At 35.2% G+C, this 24,890-nt stretch overlaps 7 protein-coding genes across 7 annotated transcripts; 5 read left to right on the forward strand and 2 right to left on the reverse strand.

The window, feature by feature from the left end:
* The first annotated feature begins 1,525 nt into the window (after positions 1-1,525).
* Positions 1,526-3,302, forward strand: MONOS_13385 (putative 40S ribosomal protein S6-1). The gene is made up of 4 exons (XM_067866080.1): positions 1,526-1,560; positions 1,650-1,714; positions 1,784-1,950; positions 2,025-3,302. Exons 1-4 carry the CDS (start codon positions 1,555-1,557, stop codon positions 3,149-3,151), a joined length of 1,365 nt encoding a protein of 454 aa, XP_067723366.1. The 5' UTR covers positions 1,526-1,554; the 3' UTR covers positions 3,152-3,302.
* A 307-nt stretch (positions 3,303-3,609) lies between these two features.
* Positions 3,610-7,430, reverse strand: MONOS_13386 (uncharacterized protein; the record flags this gene model as incomplete). The annotated part of the gene is made up of 2 exons (XM_067866081.1): positions 3,610-7,326; positions 7,389-7,430. The coding sequence occupies 2 exons, from the start codon at positions 7,428-7,430 to the stop codon at positions 3,610-3,612; spliced, it is 3,759 nt and encodes a 1,252-aa protein (XP_067723367.1).
* Positions 7,431-7,949: 519 nt separating this feature from the next.
* On the forward strand, positions 7,950-11,677 carry MONOS_13387 (uncharacterized protein; the record flags this gene model as incomplete). The annotated part of the gene is made up of 10 exons (XM_067866082.1): positions 7,950-8,042; positions 8,097-8,193; positions 8,255-8,343; positions 8,403-8,507; positions 8,557-9,532; positions 9,785-9,970; positions 10,225-10,287; positions 10,388-10,412; positions 10,619-10,793; positions 11,035-11,677. The coding sequence occupies 10 exons, from the start codon at positions 7,950-7,952 to the stop codon at positions 11,146-11,148; spliced, it is 1,923 nt and encodes a 640-aa protein (XP_067723368.1). The 3' UTR covers positions 11,149-11,677.
* On the reverse strand, positions 11,672-15,634 carry MONOS_13388 (putative phospholipase B-like protein B; the record flags this gene model as incomplete). The annotated part of the gene is made up of 7 exons (XM_067866083.1): positions 11,672-11,695; positions 11,813-11,829; positions 11,992-12,031; positions 12,182-12,916; positions 13,135-14,283; positions 14,554-15,419; positions 15,631-15,634. 7 exons carry the CDS (start codon positions 15,632-15,634, stop codon positions 11,672-11,674), a joined length of 2,835 nt encoding a protein of 944 aa, XP_067723369.1.
* A 30-nt stretch (positions 15,635-15,664) lies between these two features.
* Positions 15,665-16,851, forward strand: MONOS_13389 (putative 60S ribosomal protein L7a). Its single transcript, XM_067866084.1, has one exon. The coding sequence runs from the start codon at positions 15,694-15,696 to the stop codon at positions 16,711-16,713; it is 1,020 nt and encodes a 339-aa protein (XP_067723370.1). The 5' UTR covers positions 15,665-15,693; the 3' UTR covers positions 16,714-16,851.
* A 4,940-nt stretch (positions 16,852-21,791) lies between these two features.
* MONOS_13390 (uncharacterized protein) lies at positions 21,792-23,253 on the forward strand (the record flags this gene model as incomplete). The annotated part of the gene is made up of 4 exons (XM_067866086.1): positions 21,792-21,843; positions 21,913-22,406; positions 22,507-23,032; positions 23,234-23,253. 4 exons carry the CDS (start codon positions 21,792-21,794, stop codon positions 23,251-23,253), a joined length of 1,092 nt encoding a protein of 363 aa, XP_067723371.1.
* Positions 23,254-24,355: 1,102 nt separating this feature from the next.
* Positions 24,356-24,766, forward strand: MONOS_13391 (uncharacterized protein; the record flags this gene model as incomplete). The annotated part of the gene is made up of 1 exon (XM_067866087.1): positions 24,356-24,766. One exon carries the CDS (start codon positions 24,356-24,358, stop codon positions 24,764-24,766), a length of 411 nt encoding a protein of 136 aa, XP_067723372.1.
* Between the last annotated feature and the right edge of the window lie 124 nt (positions 24,767-24,890).

A 24,890-nucleotide genomic window follows, 5' to 3' on the forward strand; every position in this document is an offset into this window, starting at 1 on the left:
AGTGTTGAACATTCCAAGGTTTTTGATCATTTGTTTCATAATATTCATCCAAATGTTGAATTCATCAAAATAACTGCAAAAGCTAAAGATGGATATGAAAAAATAACCGAGGAATAATTGAATAACTGTAACTCTTTTCAGTATCCATTAATTCATATTCAAAATAGCATTAAAACCAGAATTTTTTGAAAACACAAATATGATTTCTAAAACGACCACACAATTCAATAAATGATTGAAATAATAAATTGTAACAATGTGAAAATTCTTTGAAATTACATGAGGATTCAAAAATAGGTTGTTTAATATTTATAAGACTGCAATTTTGTCGTTAACGAATTTTTATTTAAAAAAATTTCCCTCAAGTTAATAATTCGAATAAAACAACAAATTTATTTTTCAAGAAAAATATCTGAAAATTTTCAAATGTCGATATTTTTTCGAAAAGTTCCTTTTATTTAATCTGTGAATATAATAAAATTTCATATTTTTATCAAATTTCTGTTCACACGTTCGAAAATACACAAAAATGGAAATAATAACATCGTTTGTGTTCTTTTTCCATTTCGGTGAAATTTGGTGAGTCGGAACAGAAAATTGATGAATTTATGAAATTTTAATTTTTATTGAAAATTAAACAAAAGGATCTTTTCAAAAAAATTTAAACAAATAAAATGTAAAGATAAGCACGTAATATTGCATGTTGCAAAATATTTCACTTCATGCATTTTCATAGAAAATTTATTCACTTTTGATTAACTTTTTGAGATCAAAAAACATAATAAAAATGGATCCATTTTTTGACTTTCGTGAAATCTTGGAAAACTTGATGTTTTGCAGTCAATGATGCCTGTTTCCGGATATGAAAATCATATTTATTTCGAAATCTGAGAAAGTTAAATAAAGAAATGAGCGAAACGGTTTTAAATGCTTTGTGCAAAAAACGCTTGTAAATCTGTATTTGTTCTCACATTTTCATTTAATTAACTTTCAATGCAAATTATTTCTTTTTCAGTTAAATGAATGAAAAAATGAATTTTTGTGAAATTTGTTTTGTCTTCAATCTTCATACATGTGCAACTGACATAGATGATGGATTTTTGCAAAATAAAATCAAAATTTTTCTTTGTTCAAAAAAAATATTGTGATTATTAAAACAAAACAGGAAACAGAAACAATTCATTCATCAATCGAAACATTCACACTCATATTTATTAAATCGGTTTCAGCTTTTTTAATTTCAATTTCTTTTATTTTGAAATGCAGATCACGAAACATCTGTGTTTAGCCATATTTTCTTTTCTTTCTTTCTTTCTTTTCTTTTTTTTTTTTTTTGACGAACTAGTTTTTTTTTTGTGCATTTCTTTATTTTTAATTTTTTTGAAACAGAAAATAAATCTTAAAGCTTCTTCATTCAAAGGTTTTAAGGAATTTACGAGAAAAAAACAAATAGAAGTTCAAGGATTTAATGTTTGTCACTGAGAAAAAATATTTATGAAAAATCATTATTAATGGAGCATTGATCTTAATTGATCAAATTTGTTTTGTTGAGAAATGAAGGTTTGAGACATATTCATATAATAAGTACTTATTGCTTCGCTTTTTAAAATAACTTTTTATAACAAAATTTTCATCGTTGAAAACATTAGCTGAATATTTCGTACCCAGCCACTGGGCAGCAAAAGTTGATTGAGATCAACGATGAACAGAAGATGTTTGTTGTATTCATTGAAGATTTTTGATATTTGAGTTTTATTGCGTTTTTCCTATATGCAACGTTTAGCCATATCTTCATGGAAAAGCAGATGGGCCAGGAAGTTGATGGAAGTGCTTTGGGCGAAGAATTCAAAGGATACATTTTCAAGATCTCTGGCGGAAACGACAAACAGGGATTCCCAATGAAACAGGGTATTTTGAGCGCAAACCGTGTTCGCATCATCCTCAAGAAAGGTATTGATTTTTACATAAATTTCATTTCAAACTGTTTTTATGCAATCTGTAATGAATTTTTTCCCAACGATAAGGTGATAAATGCTTCCGTGAACGTAGAGAAGGAGAGAGAAAGAGAAAATCAGTTCGTGGATGCATTGTGTCCAATGATATTTGCGTTTTGGATTTAGTGATCACAAAGAAAGGACCAAAGGATATTGAAGGAATCACAGATAAGCCAAGGCCCAGACGTCTCGGACCAAAAAGAGCTGGAAACATCCGTAAACTTTTCGGATTGCCAAAGACAGCTGATGTGAGGAAATATGTTATCCGTAGGAAGTTGCCAAAGGGAGGATCAAAGGCACCAAAGATCCAAAGACTCATCACTCCACTTCGCATTGCACGTAAGAAGTATCTCGCAAAGAAGAAGATTGCATCAGCAAAGAAGACAACAAAGGAGCTGCTTGCATACAAGAAGATGCTTCTTGAGAAGAGAAACGAGAAGAAGAAGGAGGCCATTGAGAAGGCAAGAAAGAAGTTGCAACTGAAGAAATTGAAGGAGAAGAAAGAAGCCAAAAAGAGATGGCTGAAGAAAATTGCCAACATCGAAAAGAAGACAGGAAAGAAATACGTTGTTGCTCCAAAGAAGCCAAAGACAAAGAAAGTTGAGGTTGTCCAAAAAGTTGATACAAAGAAATACGACATTGACAATGTTGATAAATCACACAAAGCCGCTCCATTGCCAGCAATCTTGCTTGCTGAGCTCGACAAGAAATCAGGGAAGAAATCAAAAGCAACAAAGGGATCTGCAAAGACTGCCACAAAAGCCCCAGCAAAGACAGTTGCTCCAGCAAAGAAGGCAACAAAGGAAACACCAAAAACTGTTACAAAAGCAACAAAAGTTGAGAAGAAAGTTGCGACCAAAGAAGCACCAAAGGCAGCAGCAGCTAAAGCCACAAAAGCAACAAAACCAGCAAAAGAAGCTAAGCCAGCTAAGCCAGCTAAAGTTGCAAAGGAAGCACCAAAAGCAGCTCAAAAGACAGCTCAAAAACCTGCACCAAAAGCCAAACAAGCACCAGCACCATCAAAATCTGCAGCTAAGCCAGCACAAAAGGCAACTCCCAAGGCAACTCCCAAATCAACTCCAAAGGCTGCCCAAAAGCCTGCACCGAAGGCTTCTGGAAAGACTGCAGCAAAAACTGCATCGAAAAAGAAGCAGTAAAAAATGATTAAGATGTGTGTGTATGTGTATATGTTTCGATTGAAGGTATTTTTGAACATTTCTTTCACCTCAAACTCAACAAACTAAGCCTTTTGATTTTAAGCAAATCAAATGGAAAAAACAAATCAAAAAAAAAAAAAAAATTTTTTTTCCCCCCTTTTTTCTTCCCTTTGGATGAGCAAAGAGGCATTTGCAGTGTTTGTGCTGAAAGTGCTGTGAAGATTGTGAATGTGGGAGAAAACATAAAAAAAAAGATAAAAAAAAGATCGAATTCTTTCAATATAACATATGAACACAAAAACATACAAAACTCTATGTTGTCATCACATAGTCAAAGAAGAGGTCGAAAAAGAAAGAAAGAAAGAAATATCCAAATCAATAAATAAATGCATAAAGAGAGATATAATTCAATAAACATTATTCTGTCATTCTCCAATCTCCAATCACAATTCCATTGTTCATTTATTCTTACCATTCAAGTTATGTCTTTGCAAACTCGAAGTGGAAGCAGAAAAAGCTGATCTGCGCAAAGAATTTGAATGAGAGGGGGAGGAGAATGACGATGTTGGTGTTGAGGGGAAAGAAGAAAAAGAAGAAGAAGAAGTCGAAGAAGAAACAGAAGAATTCAAACTACTTCCCAATGAAGAAGCAGGTCTTTTCTTTGAAGCAGCAGCAGCAGAAGAAGAAGAAGCATTCCATCCATCTTCAGCTGGCTGAGCAGAAAAAGGGAATGATTCACCCACAATTGACAGAGAAAGATCAGTGTGCTCTTTGCCAATGGAGGAAAAGGGCCGTCGAATGAGATGAGGATTGGAAGGAGAACGAAGGGAGGAGGAGGGATAATTGGAAGGAGAAGAGGAAGAATGAGAAGGAGAAGAGGAGGAGGAAGAAGAAGATGAAGAATACGGATGTGGACGTGAAGAAGAAGAAGAAGTAGAACGAGGAGGAGGAGGAGAACAAGGAGAAGAAGAGAAAGAAGAATTCATTTGAGAAGGCTGATGAAAGCGTGAAGGGATGCGTATGAGCTGAGGTGAATACGAAGAAGGCAGCATGATGTGAGTGCGAAAGGAGGATGAAGTAACCTTTGGAGGAGGAGAAGAAAGAGAAGCTTTTTGATATGAAGGGAAATCGAGATATGTTGGTGTGAATGAACGATATGGCGAAGAAGGAGAGGGAGAAAAAGAAGAAGAAAGAGAAGAAGGAGATGGAGAAGGAGAAGAGGCAAAGGATGAAGAAGAGCGAGAACGAGAACGAGAAGGAGATGGGGAAGGAGAAGATGCGATGATGATAGTTTTTCCGTATGCCGATGAATTTTTTGTGTTTTGTGAGTTGTTTTTGGCCTGTTTTGGAGCAGTTGAAGGACGCTGGTGAATTGGTGTGGATGGAGATGAAGTGTTTGAGGAAGTGCTTTGTGAGTGAGATGAGATGGAAGAAGAAGAAGAAGAAGAAGAGGAGGAGGAGGAGGAAGAAGAAGAAGTTGATGATGATGATGAAGTAATTACATTTTCCTTAACCAAAGAATCACTCGAACATTGTTTAATTGCTTCAGAACATTCATTTTCTGTTCCTTTATTTTGCATTTCATTCTTTTCTGCCTTCAGCTCATTCCCTTGTTTATTCTCACATCCCAATTCAAGTGGCAATTCAGATGCGTTGCTTCTTTCGGAGGCAAAATGCATCGGAGAAATTGGAGAAGACGGAGGAGTAGGGGCACGAAGCTCAAGTTTTTTCGCCTTTTCGAAGGGAAGAGGAAGATGATTTTGTTGATTTTGTTGTTGTTCTTGTTGCAACTGCTGTTCATTGAGCTGTTGAAGATTATCTGGAAGTTCTCTTACAAACAAATCATTTTCTGGAAGATTATTTTCTATAAAAGTTTTTTTCTGCATTTGTTTTTCTGTTTGTTGAGATTCAATGATTGATGTGCTGGGAAACATATCATCATTGTCTTCGCTATATTCATCAGAAATATCTTCTTTGACTTCAATTTTTCCTTCTTTTTTAGCATTTCCTTTGTTTTCTTCTTCTCCCAATGTTAAAAGCGATTCATTGCTATTGCTGTTAGCACATTTCTGTTCAGTTTCAAACATTTGTGTTTTTAGCTTAATTGTACCATTTCCTTTTCTCTCTTTTTCTTCCTCTTCCTCTTCCTCTTCTTTTTCCTCATCCTCTCTTTTTTTCTCTTTCTCCTTCTCCTTCTTCTCCTCCTCTATTCCCTCCCCCTTTTCTTCTTTCTTCACATCTTTCTCTTTCTCTTTCTCTTTCTCTTTCTCTTTTTCTTCTTCCTCTTCCTCTTCTTCTCCTTTTCTTCCTTCTCTTTCTTCTTCTTCCAAATGAGGAGTAGGAGCCGATGACACAGTTGTATAGGCAGATGCTGTTGATTCTCTCAATTCGGGTGAAAGAGCAGGGCGGACAAGAGAAAGAGCAAGCATTTGAGGTGTGGAAGAGAAGGAGAGAGAAGCTGAAGATGGGCGAGAGGAGGAAGAAGAAGAAGAAGAAGGAGAAGAAGAAGGAGAAGAGGAAGAAGAAGAATCAGAAGGAAGAGTTTGACTCGTTTGAGTTGTGAGGAAGAAAGAAGGAACACTGTTGGAAGAAAAAGAAGAAGAAGAAGGAGAAGAAGAGGAAGAAGAAGAAGTTGATATTGTTATTGTTGTTGCAGTCTTTTCATTTGATTTTATTTCATCCTTTCTATTTTCTGTGTCTTTTTCATCAACTTCATCTAAAATCCCCATCTTTCCATCATTTTCCCTATCATTTACTTTCTTATTCTCTTTCTCCTTCTCATTTTCCTTCGCTTTCTTCTTCGCTTTTCTCTCTTTTTCCTTTGTTTTTCGTGTCTTCACAAAAAAAACAGAAGAAGAAGACTCAAAAGAAGGTCTTAAACTCAAAAGAGAAGGAGGAAATGCTTCAGAATCTTGCAATGAAACATCAGAAGAATTGGAAGGGAAAGAAGAGAAGGAAGAAGAAGACAAAGAAGAAGAAGAAGGGGAAGAAGAAGGAGTGCGTACAGGAGGAATGGAAGAAGAAACAGAAGAAGAAGCAGAAGAAGAAGGCGAGAGAGAAAGAGATTTTTTTGAGAAAGAAAATGTGTTTTCAGTGAATGAAGGAGATGAGCCAAAGGGAGTTTGAGGCAGCTCATTTGCAGTTTGAAACCTGCTTTGCTCTTCTCCTCGTCTGTCACTGAAGAAATTGTTAGCACTTTTATTACTGTTAGTTCTGTTATTACTATTACTCGCATCACCCTCACCACCTCCTCCTCTTCCTTCTCCTTCTCCTCCATCACCTCCTTCTCCTCCTCCTCCTTCCCCTCTGAATTTCGGAGATTTCAGGTCACTCCCCCTTTGCGCTGTGGGAAACAGGCGGTGAATGGCGTGTGTGGGGATAGTCACAGGCGCCTGCGGAGTGAATGCCAAAGAAGAATAAGCGGGTCGCTTTGGCTGAGAACCAGAGGTTTTCTCTAATTCCAGCAGGAATTTCAAAGAAGGAGGGAATGTGGGGGAGAGAGGAGAAGATTGAGATGAGCTGTAAGAAGAAGAAGAGGAATAATAAGAGGGAGAAGAGGAAGAAGAAGGAGATGTGGATTTGCCAAAAGCAGAAGCAGCAGCAGCAGAAGAAGAAGAGGAAGAAGGAGATGTGCCAGTTTCTATTTCGAGTTGGGGCAGTGCTTTGATGAGCTCAATGCGTCTGTCACTCGGCGCGAGAATCTTCTTCCTCTCTTTCTTCACATCGAGCAGCTGAACACGCTCTGTCCATTTGGTTTCTCCCTCTTTTGCTTTTGACAGCTCTTTCCTCAAAATGACAAGCTCTTCATTCAGCCGCTTGATCTCTGACCGCACGCCTTCCATCTCACGGCACTGCTGCTTCAGTCTGTCGCGCTCTTTCTCCATTTTCTCTTGCCGGCGCTGGCCTTCTTCACGAGATTTTTTTATTGATGCAACTGATCTTGTTCGAGAATTAAATTCATTGTCTGCTGCTTCTTTCTCAAGTTGTGCTTGCAAATCTCGTTGTTCTAGCTTTGATAATCGATTTTCAACACTGGATAGATTGTTCTCTTGATTTTTCACAAGTGTTTGAAGAAACAAATTCGTTTCAGCAACTTGATGAATTTTTGTATCCATCTTCTTGTCAATCTCCTTTGTATATTGATCCTCAACGTATTCCACAGCTTCCTTGTATTTCTAAACAACGGTAATAAAATTGAATAACAATTATTTTATTGAATTGAGTGCATGTTTCAAACATCAACAAGAATTTGTTCCGTTTTCTTTAAAGATTCTTCCATCGAAATCAAGTTTCTGTGATGTTCAAGTTCTTTTTGTAATCTTCGTTGTTGAAACTCTCTAAAAGTCAATAAAATTACAAATTAATCAAATATCAAAATCAAATCATTTCGTACTTTATTTGTTCTTTTAGAAGAATATTTTCTTCTTCGAGTTGATTTTTTCGTTTTTGTTTTTCTTTAGCCTCATTGATACGAATTTTAAGGTTTTCAATTTCATGAGTTTGCCGTGATACGAACTCCTCGTTCTCCATTTTTTTAATAATTATTGCATGATTGTTATTTTCATGAATGGCCGAAATTTGTTTGGTAAGCTCATCAATCTTTTTATCTTTTTCTTTGTTCTGCTCACGGATATACTTTAGAAGAGCTACATGAAATTCAGTATCCGTCATAAAATAAAATAAAAAATGAATTTGTTCTTCTTAAAAAGATTATGGAACCTCAAATATTGTTACGGTGTATTTGATCGTAAAACTTTTTCCTCATTTTTGAAGTTTAATCAAAAAACATTTCCGTTGGATGCTTGACGGATTCGAAGAAAGTGATGTTTTGGATGAAGCAAATGATTTTTATGAGCCTGTTGGTCCAGATATAATTTTGGAAAAGCTTGATGTGTGCTTTTCAATCTCACTCGTTATTTGTGAATCGTATTATTAACAAATTCAGATTGCAGAAATTCCTGATTTATTTTTGAGGATTCAGCAGGGTCAGGATAAAGAAAGGCTTCCGTGCTTGCAGAAGTTGTGCCTTCTCGCTTTGAGGAGTATGTTGATGCTTTAAAGAAACAAAATTTTTATAGTTGTTATTAAACGTATTTGTCTTAGAAAATGCAAGCATTCCTCACATGATTGAATGTGGAGTATTGACATTAATTGCAGACTTGATGAAAGATCCACTTCCTGAAGATCTTTATGTATGATCTCTTTCAATTATCTTTTCATTTCGAGTATTTACATGAATTTAATTTTTAAGGTCGCATGCACTGATTTGCTTAGTATTATTAATCTTCGCTATTCTCCAGTAACAGAGGAAACAACCACAAATTTTCTTGTTGAGCCCTTTTTAACAATATCTGAGGTGTGCAAAGAATGATGCTCACATTTTATTCATTATTTTGTCGACGCAGGAAGCTGATCCAGAGCTTTACATGAGTTTTCTCCCTGGCTTTGCTTCTATTTTGACATCCAGCCATTCACATCAACTGGCGCTTCTTTCAACCACATTCACCGACCGCCTGCCTTCCATCATTTCGTATTTGGGCACCACATCGCGGGTGACGGGCGACTACATGTCGGCTGCAGAATCGTCACACGACGACATACCAGACGACACCGACGGCTCTGCGATGTCTGCAGCCACACAGACACGCCTCCTCATCACTCTCCTCGAAGGAATCACCAGCTTCCTCTCCACTCCTGCTTCGGTACCTTCCACTTCAACATCTGCTGAGCAGGGGCTTCCAGGCACAACCCCGTCTCCTTCTTCGTCTGCTTTCCCCTTTTCCACAACACAACCATCAGGCTCTTCGTCTTCCTCCTCTTCTTCTTCTTCTGCAAACTCCCCCTTTTCCCCCATCCCATCTGCAGGGTCACCCAGCAATGTTGTCAATTCGAATGAGCCTCAGCACATCACACAGGCAGCCATTGACAACTGCACCATGCGTCTGTTTCCACTGATCCCAATTCTGCCTGCCTTTGCAGCGTCCAGCAAAGAAACAATCGCTGAGAATGCTGGTTGGATTCTGCGTTTCTTGAAGATGAAGCAGCGGAGTATGACGATGAAGAAAGCGTGGCAGTCACCTGCAGACGGCGATGGAAGCGGAGGAGGAAACAGAAACAGCAGCGGCTCTTCAGCTGGCGATGGAGAATTCAATGACAACGATGACAACGATGACGACGATGATGAGGACGAGTTTGGGAGTGCGAGGGAGCGGAGCCGGGATGCACCGAAGGAGGCTGTGCCGGATGTGAGGGCAAAACCCATCCAAGTGAAAATGACGAGAGATGGAATGTCTGCAGCAGAGAAGCTGGTGCCGCCTGTGCCGCCACCTCCAGCGCCGACGATTCTTCCGGCGCTGATTGTGGATCAGGTGAAGACGAATGGTGTGGAGGAGAGGAGAGGAGAGAAGAGAGGAGAAAAGAGTGAGAGGAGAGAAGAGAGGAGATGTCTTGATGTGTTTGTGCGGTTGAATCAGTTTTCAGAGTTTCAAATTTCTATTACAATTTTTTTATTGTTCTTATCTTTCATTTATTTTTAAATTTCTTTTTTTTCATTGGTTTATTTTTTTTAACTTAATCTTCAACCGTCTTTGCAATTAATAACCCTTGACCCCCCTACACATAAAATTCAACCAGTGTTTGAATTCAACCTTCGTCGGGATCTGAACTTCATTCTCTCTCAGAAGATGAATGCAGTTGTTGATGGCTCTACAGTCACACTCACCACTGCCTCTAACACAACAATTTTGCTCGATGCAATCATTGCTGAGGGATGCTGGCATTGCGCTGTGCAGTTTGAGAAGACAGGGAAGGGGAAAAGAGGTGTGATGAAATTTGAAAGTTTTTATTATTTTGTCTGTAACTTTATATATGTGTACTGGATTTAATTCTTTATTTTTTTCTTTCTTCTTCTTTTTTTCAAACGATACTTTTAATCTATTTTGCTTTCTTTTCTTTCTTTCTTTCTTCGTCTTCTTTGCTTTTATTAATTGAAAAAATAATTATTCATTTTCAATATTGAATTTCTGTGTCATTCTTCAAATTTATTTTTTGCTCATTTTGGTTTTTTTTCACAGCAATCGGAATTGTCAATGCAAATGCAACAGTCGAAGGCGATTATCCATTAGGTGCTGATAAAGGTGTCATATTTGTTATAATCATATTTCATAACTTTTTATTTATTTATTTGATTTCTTTCACTTGTTTTTCCCACTTCTTTCATTCTTTGTGAAATCTCAGATAGTCTTGGCTATTATGGACAAACGTGTGATTTTGTAATTTTCATTCATCACAATAATATTTTGTTTTATTTATTTATTTATTTCACTTTGTGTTTTTATGAATTAACATTTATTTATGAATGAATCATAATTAATGCATAATGATCAAAATTTGGAAAAAAAAAATGGAAAATTCATTAATTTATTAATAACATTTCATAACACAACACAACACATCCTTCTTTCTCAGTGCCCCCGTCCGTCAGAACGGGCAGTGGGTGATTGGGAATGAAGAGTGGACTGAAGGAGATGTGGTGCATGTTGAGGTGAACATGATGAACAAAGTGAAGACAGTTCATTTTTGGGTGAATTCACAACAACAGCCTATCTATTTTACTCACATCCCGAGCAATATTAGATTTGCGGTGTGTATTTTGTATCAATGTAACATAATTATTTGTTTATATTTTGCATTTTATTTACAACATTTTAACCTTCTAATGTAATTTCTAAATTTTTTTCATTCAACTTATTTCAACAAACAAATTTTATTTTTTTCACTCTTTTTCTTTCTTTCTTATTTTTTATTTGTTTATTTAAATATAAAACAATGTTTCTATGTATTTTCATTTTCATTCACATATATATTTCTTTCATATTCCTCAGGCTATGCTAACAGTCCCTGGCTCCTCTATCAAAGTTCTTTCTCTCAAAAGGCTTTCTGCTCCTTCCGCGAAAATTGTTCTTTGGGAGTCAGCTGTTGAATGGATTGACATATGAACATCTTTCTCTTTTATGTCATTTATTCTATTTTTATTAAATTTACTTTATTTTTTGTTTATTTCTATGGAAATTCTATTTATTTATTTATTTATTAATGAATTTCAAAAAGATTGTGAAGTATTGTCTTTGTTGTATGAAAGCTCTTCTTCTTCATTGAAATATCATTTTTATTTAAGTTTGCATTTAACATGTCATTTTATTCCTCATTTCACTTCACTTTGTTACTCTGCGCTGAGATCAAACTTTTGTTTGTTCAATTTCATTTCATTCTTTTCTTGCATTTTTGAAATTCCAGCTGCTTATTCATTGTTTTATCAAATGTTTTGTTTCATTTCTTTTTCATTGTTAGATTAACGTGTGTTATTTGCAGTAATTACTGAAAGAAAAATATTTTTTTCAGTTTTCAACGCAGTTTTTTGCACGAAATATTCTCATACAGATGTTGAATGAAAAAGAAAAAACAAATGTTTTATTGGAATTATTTTTATTTATTTATTGTTTTTATTGTTTTTATTCTATTCTATTTTTTATCATTCAAAAACGACTAAAAAAATATTTTTTTTAAGTTAAAGTAGATTTCATCCAAAATTAACTTAAGCTGAAAAAAAAGGAACTGAAAACGAAAGATTCTTGTACTTCAACAGTTTCATAAAAAGAAAACGATCACAGCAATAAAGTCTAAACAAAATATCAAAATGATACGAAAATAGCACACAAAAAACAATCAAACAGAACACTCATAACAATTTACGTCTCAACAAAACATAAATAAACAGTGAAACGAAAAAAAATAAATGAAAATAAATAAAAATTAAAAAACTGATAATAATCCAGAAATACTGTTGATAATTTCTTTCTTTTCTTTTTCTTTTTCTTTTTCCTTTTTTTTTAATTAAAAAGAAAAAGAAAAAGAAAAAGCGAAAGAAAAAAAGAAAAAATAGAAATAAACAAGTATAATCGCAAATTCAACTCATAATTTGCGAAATTGTGAAGAAGGCAGTGAATACTGATAAGAATTGGGTGTGTTAACTGATTGATAAGCCTCGGGAGAAAGAGAAAGAGAAGAAGAAGGAGAAAGAGAAGGAGAACTAGAAGAAGAAGGAGAAGGAAAAGGAAAAGGAGAAGGAGAAGGATAAGGAGAAGAATAATTTGAAGTTGAAGCCGAAGGGGAAGGAGAAGGCGAAAGCATAGGAGAAGTAGAAGGAGATATAAAAGAAGCAGGAATTGGTGACATTGCAGGTGAAGGCACGGGAGCAAGGGAAGGAGAAAGAGAAGGAGAAAGAGAAGGAGAAGAAGAAGATTGAAACGGAGATTCAGAAGAAGAAGAAGAAGAAGAAGCAGAAGAAGAAGATGTTGATGACGATGAAGTCATTGCAGTAGAACTGTCAGTAACAGTCTCATACCCATTCTTATCCTTCTTCTCCTTCTCCTTCTCCTTCTTCTCCCTCCTCTCTTTCTTCCTCCTCCTTCTGTTCTGACACTTAAACACCACCAGCATCGCCACAAACACCACAGCCGTCACACCTGCACAAACTGCACAGCCAACCGTCGAGAAGAAGATAAACCCACTCATTTGCTCTACTTTCAGCTTGTCGTCCCAGTCAAACTGCACCCATCCAAATATCGTGTTGTTTGTGATTCCTTCGTGGCTGAATTTGGTGAGGGAGTTGAGCTCTTCGATGGACAGGCGGGGAAGCTCGTGGCTGCCGGTTGGCCCACTCTGCGCGATGAAGTTCAGGTCACGCATCATGAAGGAGGAGGTGATCTGGGAGGAGAGGGAGAAGGAGAGAGAGAGAGAGAGAGAGAGAGAGAGAGAAAGAGAGAGAAAGAGAGAGAAAGAGAGAGAAAGAGAGAGAAAGAGAAAAAGAAAATAAAGAGAATGAAAAATTTGTTGAGTAAAGAAAAAGAAATTCATTAAGTAACAAAAAACAATATGAAAACATAAACAGCTAAATTTAACAAAATCAAAAACACATTCCACACCTTCGCATCAATCGCCCCAACTGCTGCCTTCGCGAGTCCTCCTCCTCTTCCTTCCCCTTCTCTTCCTCCTTCTCCTCCTCTTCCTTCTCTTTCCCCTTCTCCTCTTCCTCTACTATTACTACTTCCACCACTTCCACTGCTTCTCAGCTCCATTCTCCCCGCAATCGAAGCAGCAGGGTCCCTTCCAAGCGACGGATGCTGCGATTCGCCATCGGACTGGTAGTCGTTGTATCTCATCACATACTTCATTTCTGTCAATGTGTGGATGGATGGATGGAGCCTTCTGAGAAGAGCAAGGCGGCAGTTGTGCTGCCGGCTGTAGTAGAAACAGCGGGGGGTTTGCTTGATGATGTGCTTGGCGGTGGAAGAGGAGAAGAGAGGATGGTTTGGTGAGGGAAATGGAAAGGGGGGGAATGAGATGTTTGAGGAGGAAGGAGAGAGAGAGGAAGAAGAGGAAGCAGAAGAAGAAGAAGGTATTGACGATGATGATGATGAGGAGGAGGAGGAAGTTGATGAGGAGGAAGAGGATGAGGAGGAAGTTGATGAGGAGGAGGAAGAAGAATTTGATGTGAATGAAGAAAAAGAGGAAGAACTCTCAATGTGAGACAGATTCAAATCAGAATCAAAATTGACTTCTTTGTTTGAAAGCTGCTTACTACGTGAAGTGTTTAAGACAGCAGAGGAAAGAGAATCTACAGATTTTGAAGAAGGAGAAGAAGAAAATGAGGAGGAAGAAGATGATTCTGATGATTTTGATGATTTTGATACTTTTGAAGAAGAAGAAGAAGAAGAGGCAGATACAGATGCAGTGGAATATGATGATGCTGATGATGATGATGAAGCTGATGAATCCGATGAAACATGAGATGATGCTGAAGACTCCTGCTCTTCACACCCCGTGTAGTGCAAGTGCTCAGCGACTGTGTCAATCAGCGGGGTGTTTGTGAGTGTCAGATACAGCGACGCATCCAGCTGGCTGCTGAAGTCTGTGCTGTATGTGCCAGCAAAATCGATCTCTGCCACAGTCACTGTACCCTTCGAGAGGGCTCTTCCTGGACGGAATTTGGTGTAGTCCACGCACACATACTGCATATTCGAGCCTCCCGCACCGAATCCGCACAGCACCGCGGCCCAACGCTCGCTGCTGCTCTGCGCTTTGGAATGAAGCTCATAGAACGCATTTCTGCGATTATTATTATTATTATTATTATTATTATTATTATTATTATTATTATTATTATTATTATTATTATTATTATTATTATTATTATTATTATTATTATTATTATTATTATTATTATTATTATTATTATTATTATTATTATTATTATTATTATTATTATTATTATTATTATTATTATTATTATTATTATTATTATTATTATTATTATTATTATTATTATTATTATTATTTGCGACAGATTTGCTTTCGGCCTGTTGGCAGCGCAGGTTTGCAGTCATTACACGCATCCAGACAGGGATGCGGTTTGGGCTGTATTCTGCAAAAAGATCAGCGTCGAGCAATGGGATAATGCCCCCCGCAATAGCAGCACCGCATGGAAGAACGTAGAACTCGTCCATTGAATGAATGATTCCTGGATAACTGGACATCTTCATTGCTGTTAGTGTACCATCTGGAGAATAGAATTTGTATTGTTTTAAAACACGCAGCATGGCTCCATACACGAGCCAAGTATTGTGTCCAAAATAAATTTCTTTCTTTGTTTTCACAAACTTTAGAAGCGTGGTTGAATATGATGTGGTGAATAGATCAACAATTTCTGGATTTATTGAATTCTCATTCTCAAATGATGGATAAAGTTCCAGGAGATCGGAATAAATCTGCATCATCCAGAAATCATTGTAATTTAAAACTTGATCATCGGGGCACATTTTAGCATATCCTTTAACAAGTCCATCAAATTGCTGGAGAAATAAAGACAAAGATGAAGCTTCATAATTTGATTGATTTTTACAGTAATCCAAAACAAATTGATAAGATTCGGTGATATATTGTGTTAACTTTTTTGGAATAGTTGCTGTCATTGATTTTTGAAGAAGAAAATCCTTTAGATTTTCATGGAAATGATAAATTTTCTCTTGAAAAAGAAGACCTTCCGCCATTCCGATTGCAAAATAATCTTCAGCATTTCCATATTTTGAGCGAATGCTAATTTCCAGTTTGTCCCATCCACTTATATCCAGTTTATCATTTGTCTTTGCAACAACGAGAGCTTCATCGTTATATCCAAATTCAAATGAAAAGCTAGTCCCGTCATAAAAAACTGATATATAATTGTCTGAAAACACGATCAATACATTAGCAATCAAAGATAATATATTGAAAAGAAATAGCATGCGCAAAAAGCGCTTGCAATGTTTTCCAATTAATAAATAATTTTTTATGGGAAATGTTTTTCAAAAGAGATGGATATCTGTTATAAATTTCATTTGATTAATGCATTCAAATTGTCGTCATCTATATTAAAAAATAACGCATAATACATAATATGGTCACTTCGATCATTTCCCATTGTAAGTCAGATCTGTTGAGATTTTATGCCTAAACAAGCTGCAAAAGCTCCAGCGAAGGCTGCTCCAAAGCCAAAAACCAAGAAAGACGAAAAGAAAGTGGCAAAGAAAGTGGCAGAAAAGCCCAAGGTTAAGGCTGCAGCAAAGCCCACACCCGCAAAGGCTAAGGATACAAAGAAAATGACAACAAAGCCTGTTGTCAAGGCTAAAGCAGCAAAAGCCACAAAGCAAGCTCCAAAGGATACTAAAAAAACTCAACCAAAGAAGAAGATCGAGAAAAGGAAGAAGACAAAAGAGGAAAAGACTCTTGACGTTGCATCTCAGATCAAGGAGCATCAATGCATAAAGCGCCCAAGACACTTCCACATTGGCGGAGACCTTCCTCCACCACGAGATTTGAGCAGAATGGTGAAATGGCCCAGATACATCAGACTCCAAAGAATGAAAAAAATCATGTACACTCGTTTGAAGATTCCGGCAATGATCAACCAATTCACATCAACACTTAGCAAGCAAAATGCAAAGAAAGTTTTCAGTCTTATTAAAAAGTATCGTCCAGAAACCGAGACTCAAAAGAAGAAGCGTCTTTTAGCTATGGCAAAGGCAAAGAAACAAAAGAAAACCGTCAAGCAACAAAAGCCTTTCGTTGTTAAATTTGGTGTTAATCATGTTGCTTCACTTGTTGAGCAAAAGAAGGCAAGACTTGTTGTTATTGCCAACGATGTTGATCCAATTGAGCACGTTCTTTGGCTTCCAACTCTTTGCAGAAAGATGGACGTTCCTTATTGCATTGTTAAGAACAAAGCTCGTCTCGGACGCGCAGTTCATCTTAAGACTGCAACCTGCCTTGCATTCGTGAATGTTCGCCCAGCAGATAAGCACGAGCTTACAAAGGTCAATGCAATGTGCAGAGCCAACTACAACAACAAAGCCGAACAAATTGCACGTGCTGTTGGTGGAGGTAAATTAGGTCTGCGTTCATCTATCGCTCTGAAAAAGAGAGCTGAAGCCCTTAAGAAGGCTTCACTTGATAAACACAAGGCTTAATAATTTTTCTTCTCTTTTCTCAGCAGATCACTAAAAAATAGACATACGTCTGAACAAAAATAAGTTTATATTTTTTTTCATTTATACGAAAAAACAAAACATTTCTTATTTAAAAATGAAGCATTTTCCTTCAAAAAAGATTTTTAATATTTGGAAAATTTGAAAAGGTTTTTTTTTAAGACTAATTTTTATTGAGAACAACCAAATTTATATTTATCACGCTTTTCAGTATGAGTCAATTTAGAAGATTTGATAACGATTGAAGGAAAATAAGTTGGAATTAAATTTGAATTGAAATAAAAGAAAAATTCGTGATTCATTATGGTTAATTTTTCTTTAATGAAGTTTCTCCTTGAATGGCCCATTTTATTCAGTAGGGTCAGTAATTTATCATATCCCCTTTTTTTTATCGGGACCTAAATTTTCTGGCTCTCAAGAGCACTTTCAGAAAAATATAAATAATAGAAAATTATTAATATTTTATAATATACTATTTCTGAAAATATTTTTTCAAATTTTAATTTTTGTGAAAAGATCTGGTGTTTTTTGTTTTATTTTTAAGATCAAAGACTTGCTCGTATTTTCATGAGCTTTTTGTTTTGAGATTTTTAAGTATTGTTATTGTTATTGAACATAACTTCTTTATAATTTTGGTTATTTTTCATTGTTTAACACTTCGTTTTTTTACTATTTTTTGCATTTCACTAAATTTCGATAAAATTAAAAATAAAATGTGAAATTAGAGTTAGCATGTTTTTGTTCATAAAAGAATAGTTAAAAAACTAATTGATATGTGTATCACCAAAATTTTGAAACGAAAAAATATGATTTGAAGTTAAAAACACAAAAATGCACAAAAACATGTTTTTTTGAATAATGATCTCGATCATTAAAAATTTAAGATTTTCTTATTTCTGATTACCTTTATTTGTTGATAATTAATATATTTACGCTTTCAAATTAACGAAAAAACTTATTTATTCAGATGCATTCTTCAATTTGTCGAAATTTAGTGAAATGCAAAAAATAATAAAAAAACGAAGTGTTTAATAACAAAAAATAACCAAAAACATAAAAAAGATAAGTTTAATAGCAATATCAACACTCAGAACACTCAAAACAAAAAGCTCATGAAAATACGAGCAAGTCTTTGATCTTAAAAATAAAACAAAAAACACCAGATCTTTTCACAAAAATTAAAATTTGAAAAAATATTTTCAGAAATAGTATATTATAAAATATTAATAATTTTCTATTATTTATTTTTTTCTGAAAGTGCTCTTGAGAGCCAGAAAATTTAGGTCCCGATAAAAAAAAGGGGATATGATAAATTACTGACCCTAGTGTACATTCGTGTGGAATCCTTGGATAATGGATGAAATCTGAATAAGACATTTTTATTTGAAAAAAGAAAGTTTATTTGAATAAGAAGCTTTTTATTTCAAATACAGGCAGTTAATTCGAATAAACACAGTTTATTTGAGAACTGAGCCCTTTATTTGAGTTATTTATTATTGAGGGATATACGATCAAAAAGTGTCAAAAATTTTAAGTTTCGTGATGTTTCACAGATGTTTTTAAATGTGGATTGAACCTTATAATAACAATTAACTTTCATCTCATGTTAAATTTTGTAAAAACTCTTTGTAAACAGGAGTTTGAACGGAAAAATAAAATTTATTGACTTGTTAAAAAGAGTTTTTGATTATCAGTAAAGTTATTCTGAAAGAAAATATTTCTTATCGATAAATCAAAACATATGACGAACAACTGGCTTTAATATGTGTTCAAAAGTGCATGTACTTCCATAAAGGACAAAAATATATTTGACAAAAATAAAGCAGTAAACAGAAATGGCAACATAAAAAATTGAAGCAATGAATTGAATATCACTGCTGCATTTCCCAAGATGAGCATCATCAAACACGTTTCGCTCTTCATCAATAATCACTTGTCAGCAACAAAATCGATTCAAAATGCTTTCCTTTCCCATCGAATTTGCAAACTTTCCATTCAACAATCGTTCCGCTTGAAAACTTTTGATAAAATAGAGAACAGAATAACAGACAAGAAAACAACACTGAGCAAAACTGCCTCTTCTTCTTCTTCTCCTCCTTATTCAATTTCATCATCATTATCTTCTTCCTCCTCCTCTTCTTCTTCTCCTTCGTCACTTACAATGAAATTGCTTGCCAGCAGCCCTGCTGATATCGATTTCAGTGTTGATGTTAATGTAAATGCCCCTTCTATCGATCATCTCCTTCAGTCACTCCGCAAACTATTGGCAAACTTCTATCGCATTCTTATCAAACCCGTTCCTCTGCTCCTTCTCCAAAGCAATTCTCATTCATTTCACTTTCCTTCTTCCCTCTTCCCTCTTCCCTCTTCCCTCTTCCCTCTTCCCTCTTCCCTCTTCCCTCTTCCCCTCGTCTTCCATTCGTCCAGTCATCTCTCACAGCACACTTTCAGCTACTGCTGTGTGTAAAAGAATGTGGATGAAATTGCACCGAAGAAGTTGAACTGAATGACAAATGTGCTCATTTCCATCCTCCTTTCTGGTTCTTCATTTTTGCAATCGAATTTCTCTCATTGTTCTTCATTCATTCTTTCATTTCCCTTGCTGCTCTTTGAACCATCCTTTTCCTTTCTCCAATGCCTCCCAGTCCGTTCATTTTCCATGGCAGCTCAGTAACCAAATCCTGTTAAAAATTAATTGGATACATTTCTTGTGTTTGCCGCAGTTGATCATATCAAAATAAAATATCGTGTAAATTGCGCTTTTCTTCTTTTTTTCCTTCTTCTTTTCTGATGAAAAATCAAAAGATAAAAAATATTGAAAAATTAAATGAATCAATCATACAAACAAACAAACCTTTTAACAACAACAATTTGAATGTCTCTTCATCCATTTTTCCCTTTCCATTGCAAATATCAAATGAATATTTCATGCTTTCTTCATTTCTTCATCCAAATTGCTTTGCTGCCTCCTCCTCAATAAAGAAAACAATTTGCGAATAATGCTCCTCATTCATCTCTCTGCTTCGATCTCCTTCTTCTGGTCTGTCATAAATATGAGGTTGAACGAACAACGAAGAAATAATTTCATTTTCATCATCATCAGCAATTTTATGAGTGAAGCAGAGAAGAAAGATGAAGTTGTTGTTGAAGACGGCTTTATATTACTAAAAAATTCCGCAATCAAATAGAATCAATGATGGCAGGCGAAGGATATTCATCATTGATTGAATGGCAAATGGCAGACTTATTATCTTTTCATATCGTTTCTTTGGAATAGTTTCTCAACTGCAGATGAAATAGGTGGTTGAGCAATGAATATATCGGAGAAATATGTAGAATTTCTTTGGAGAAGGACAATAATATGCTTGGTCGAAAATCATGTTCTGAGGCTCCAACAACGCTTCTCTGGAGGGAACGGAGAATAACTCAAAAGGATCAATAAAAAATCATCAAGACTCAATCTGCAAAAAGGCCTGTGAAAGCTTCATCAGATCAATCCATGATATAAAATATTGCATTTCGCTCATATGTGAGGACAAACAAATTGCCTTGTTCAAATCAACGGAGAAATTGTGACAAGCAACCAAAAAATCGTCATCAGCTCAAGTCGGCAAAGGCATTGAAGAGAAAATATCGGATATACGCTTGATCATGCAGCAATACTCCAAATATTCTCACTCCACGTGGTTTGTGAAAGATTCGGTTCTGCATTGTTTTGTAAATAAATATCAAATGAAAGACAGCATCGGTTGTCGTCCAAAAAAAATAGTGCATGAAATCCATATGGTGGTATTCACATTTGGCGATGTGCAACCAGTATTTCGAGCAATCGCACTCAATCTTGAATGTTCATGAAAACATCTCGTTTCTTGTTGTTTCCCCTCCTTTCATCCAAAATACAAATTGGAAAGATTCCGTGAAGCTGCTCATGCGCCAGGCTCTGTTGGTGGATGCTCAGCAACTGCGTGTTTTTTGTGGAACAACTGCAGAAACAATGAGAATGAGGAAATGTAGTGATTTCGAAACAAAACTGTTCATTGTTCGTTCCAAAAAAGACATGACATTTTCGTTAATAAAGCAGTAACAAAAACTCTCCTCTTTGTATATGATATCGCGTCGTTGTTCATTTGATACTTCTTATCAAGTAAATAAAAGGAAAAATCGAAGATTTGGATTTTAATTTCCAACTTATGTTGTGATCAAAGTTGATAAAAATGATTATACAATAAAAAAACTCAAAAACATATGAAAAGTTATGATAATAAATATAGGAATCATGAAAAAATTCATAAAATATCTTCATTAAACAATAAATCTCAAAATTAAAAGAAAAAAGTGCTTGATCATATATTTTTAATAATTTATAAACTGAGAATAACACATGAAAAACATCAAAAACATGTGCAATATTTCCATTATAACATCCTTTTGTTTTTAATTCGAATCTTTCATGGTTGATTCAAGAAAGCAGCCGTTTATTTGAATAAACGACCTCACATTCAATTATAAGGGGATTTATTCGAATAAAGTCAGATCATTCGAATAAAAACTTTTTATTCGCATTTCATCCAATTATCCTCGATTGAATTGTCGGTCGACTTGTCGAGTCATATGAAAAATGTCGGTCTATCGCAGAGGTTTAATAATAATAATTATTATTTATATAATTATTATTATTGTTATTATTAAAATAACTATAATTATAATTATTTTTTTGTGACGGACGAGGCAAAAAATGATTTGTTAGGTCAGACAGGCTTAGTCCGCATCATATAATACATCTTGTTCTGTTAGGAATTATTATTTGGCTTTTCTCAGATTTTGTTGATCTGAAATTTCCATATTCCGCACACCATTATTTAAAGCAGCCATAACATTTTCTATCAAAAGACAAAGTGTTGATTTATCTCTTGAATCACAAGCCAGAAATGCTTATGGACAAAAGAATTGTGTGGACGCTGATATTTATGTGGCTGTTGCGAATATTTATTTTTCATCTGTTTTGTCACATTAAACGTGTGCACAATCGGTGTGAATGATAAATTGCGGATGCTATCTGGATGGGCTGCTTTGGAGAAATGCAGGGAATGAATGCCTGCCAAAAATTTGGTGGTTTGTGATCATAGTTGCTTTCAGGATCATGATGATGGCGTTTCTTTCCATTTTTCTTTGTTTTTGAAGAATTGTTATCCGAGCTGGAAAATTGCGATGAAGACGTGCAAAAGCAGAAGGTTGAAGAAATGATCGGAGCAATGGACGAAATGGACAGAGAAGAACTCAATTCTGTTTTAACGAAAGAGCTATTCAACAAAATCAACAAAATGATGGAGGAAGGGAAAATATCAATTGGAAATTCAATTTTGCTGTTGAAGTCCGTGGGATATTGCAAAGTGTTGAAATATTTATATAACACGCGCTTTGATGAATCTTTGTTGCACGAACGATTCGAGAAGATGATAAATGATGAAAATGAGAAGAAAAAGGAAGAAAAGGATGAAAAGCTTCTTGCTGATCTTTGCGAATGCTTTCTTTTGCTTCATGAGAATATTTCAAGAGAACTTGCTTCAATGTGTTTGCCTTGTTTACTGAAAGCTGCCTCAAAGAAAGAGGAAGACGAGGAAACTCAAAAAGAAGTGGAAATAGCTTTGCTATCTTTGAGTACTATTCGCTATTATGTATGAGCATTTCTATTTTATTTTTGAAATTATTGTTCTCTCTCTCTCTCTCTCTCTCTCTCTCTCTCTATATATATATATATATATATATTATTGTTAGAGATTTGATAAAGAATTGTATTTGGATGAAATCAAAGAGATCATCGAATATCATCAGGAGCATCACAACCTCACTCGACTTGCCTATCAGTCTGCTTGGCAGTTTTTGATAAGAAGAATTTTATTTACTAGAAGCTTGGAAGAAGTAGTTATGAATGAACTGCATTTCGCAAGAGAGGCAAGAAGAGAATTAGAAAAGCTTTCAAAATGTGTTGATGGGAAGAGAAAAGAAGGAGATGGAGGAAAAGAAATTATTATTCGAAGATGGATCGATGTTATTGATAGACACTTGACCAGGTACACATTGTGGAATGAAGAACTTGCTGGTGTGATAGGCAGCCTTGTTCAGTTATCTCGAGCATCAAGAGATAATCACCCAGATACAAGCAAACAATGCTTTTTTATATTTAGAAGAGTAGCGGAACGTGTTATTGTGAAAATTGATAGCTTATTGAAAAGTGGAGTTGTTGGTGTTGTTTTGGAGGAAATGGAGCAATCAACTTTGAATGATGGAATCATGCGGGATTGTTTGGATTTCTTTTTGATTATTTTAAAAAGATTGAATAAAGAGGAGAAAGATGAAATGGAAGAAATGAAAAGAAAGGCAATCAAAAGGAAGATATTTGAAAAGATGGAAGAAGAGGGATGTGAAGATGCCATCACAAGCTTTCATGAAATATTTTATTTTCTATACAGAAAATTTGATAATTTATCTTTGGATATTTCAGATTATCTTGTGTATTTTTGAGGAAATAAGAGGAATTTCACTTTGAGAGTCAAAAAATATGAAGATTTGAGGAATAACCATCCAGTTTTCATTGTTATCCATAATTTTGTTTTGATAATTTCAGCTTTGTAAATCCATTAAATTGTAATTGAAAATGTTTTGTGAATTTTGAATTGTTTTTTTTTAAAGTTGTAATTTTTTTCTTTTCACAACACACATAGAAAAATTCAACAAGCTTGATTCTCTTCCTGTTGATTTTTCTTATTTCTTATTATTAATTATATACTTTAAAACAAATGTTCATCTTTCTTGAAAAGTATTGGTATTCTTTGAAAAAACACATTCATCAATTTTGCACATTAGAATTCCTTCATTTCTAGAGTGAATGAGTATTCTGCACAAAATATCATAAAAAAGGAAACACAAAAAGATGAAGCGAATATCTATTCAGTTAAATTATTAATACAAAAAATAATCTGGATTATTCTTAATCAAATGAAAATCTCCAAATACACCTTTACATATATAATGGCACAACATGATGATGTAATCTTCATTTCCTTCTTCTTTCATTTTTTCAAATACTTTCCTTTTCAACTCTTTTCATTTTGTTTCGTTCGCTTCTCCATCTGTCTTTTCTTTCGGTCTTTTTGAAAAAATCAAAAGAATAAGTTCCAAGCATTCTTATTCCATTTCTTCATTCCATGCTGATCGATGAATTTCCTCCAAAAAGAATTCAAAGACTCCGCCTTTCAACAGTCCATCAACCTCTGCCACTTCTGCTACTCTTCTTTCTTCTGCTATTTTGAGCAAACGAATGAGCATCGGCTTCTCTGCTTGCCATTTTCTATTGAAAGAATTTTTTGGAACATTTTTGTCAAATCCATTGACATAATCTGCTTCTTCCTCTTCCTCTTCCTCTTCCTCTTCCTCTTCCTCTTCCTCTTCCTCTTCCTCTTTCTCCTTTTCATTTCTTCTTTCTTCCCAGAAAACAAAAAAAGAACAAGATATCTCCTTTATCTTCAATGCATTCAGAAGATAAGCCTGCTGAAAATGTTCAACTGCATCTCAACATAATTTCAGTAAGGTGACATTTCTGGTACAGATTGTATTTTTATCCAATATGAGGATATTCATCATATTTATAAAATTGTTTGCTCAGTTTATGATTGAAACCCATCCCTCTGCGGGTGTTGTCGATATGCACTGCCACAACACGAAGAATGCGATTCTGCGGAAAGAGCTGCCTTTGAACCAGCTGAACCACACATTTGCCCACAAGCTCCAATCCACTGAAGAGATATTCAACTTCTTCCAAGGCCTTCTTTTCACCGAAGCCTTGACGCATCTGCTTCAGACTCCACTTCACTTGCTTTTCTATTTGTGTGCTGAACCGCTCCAACTCAAAATCATAGAGGTGTTTGTGTTTGTGTTTGTGTGTGTGCGGAACAATGTGAAACTTCTGCTTGTTTGGAGAAAACGCTATCCGTCAGACATTGTTGCGAGGGCAGAGCATTGGATGGAGGAGAAGTAGATAAAGAAGATAAAGAATTTTATGAAGAAGGAAAAGAAGAAGAAGAAGTTGTAGTAGGAGAAGAAGAAGAAGAAACAGAGGAGAAACACAAGCTTTTAACGAATCTGTATCGCTCACGATGTTG

The sequence above is a fragment of the Monocercomonoides exilis genome, assembly GCF_001643675.1.
Source record: "Monocercomonoides exilis strain PA203 chromosome Unknown scaffold37-1059404, whole genome shotgun sequence".
Taxonomy (NCBI): domain Eukaryota; phylum Preaxostyla; order Oxymonadida; family Polymastigidae; genus Monocercomonoides; species Monocercomonoides exilis.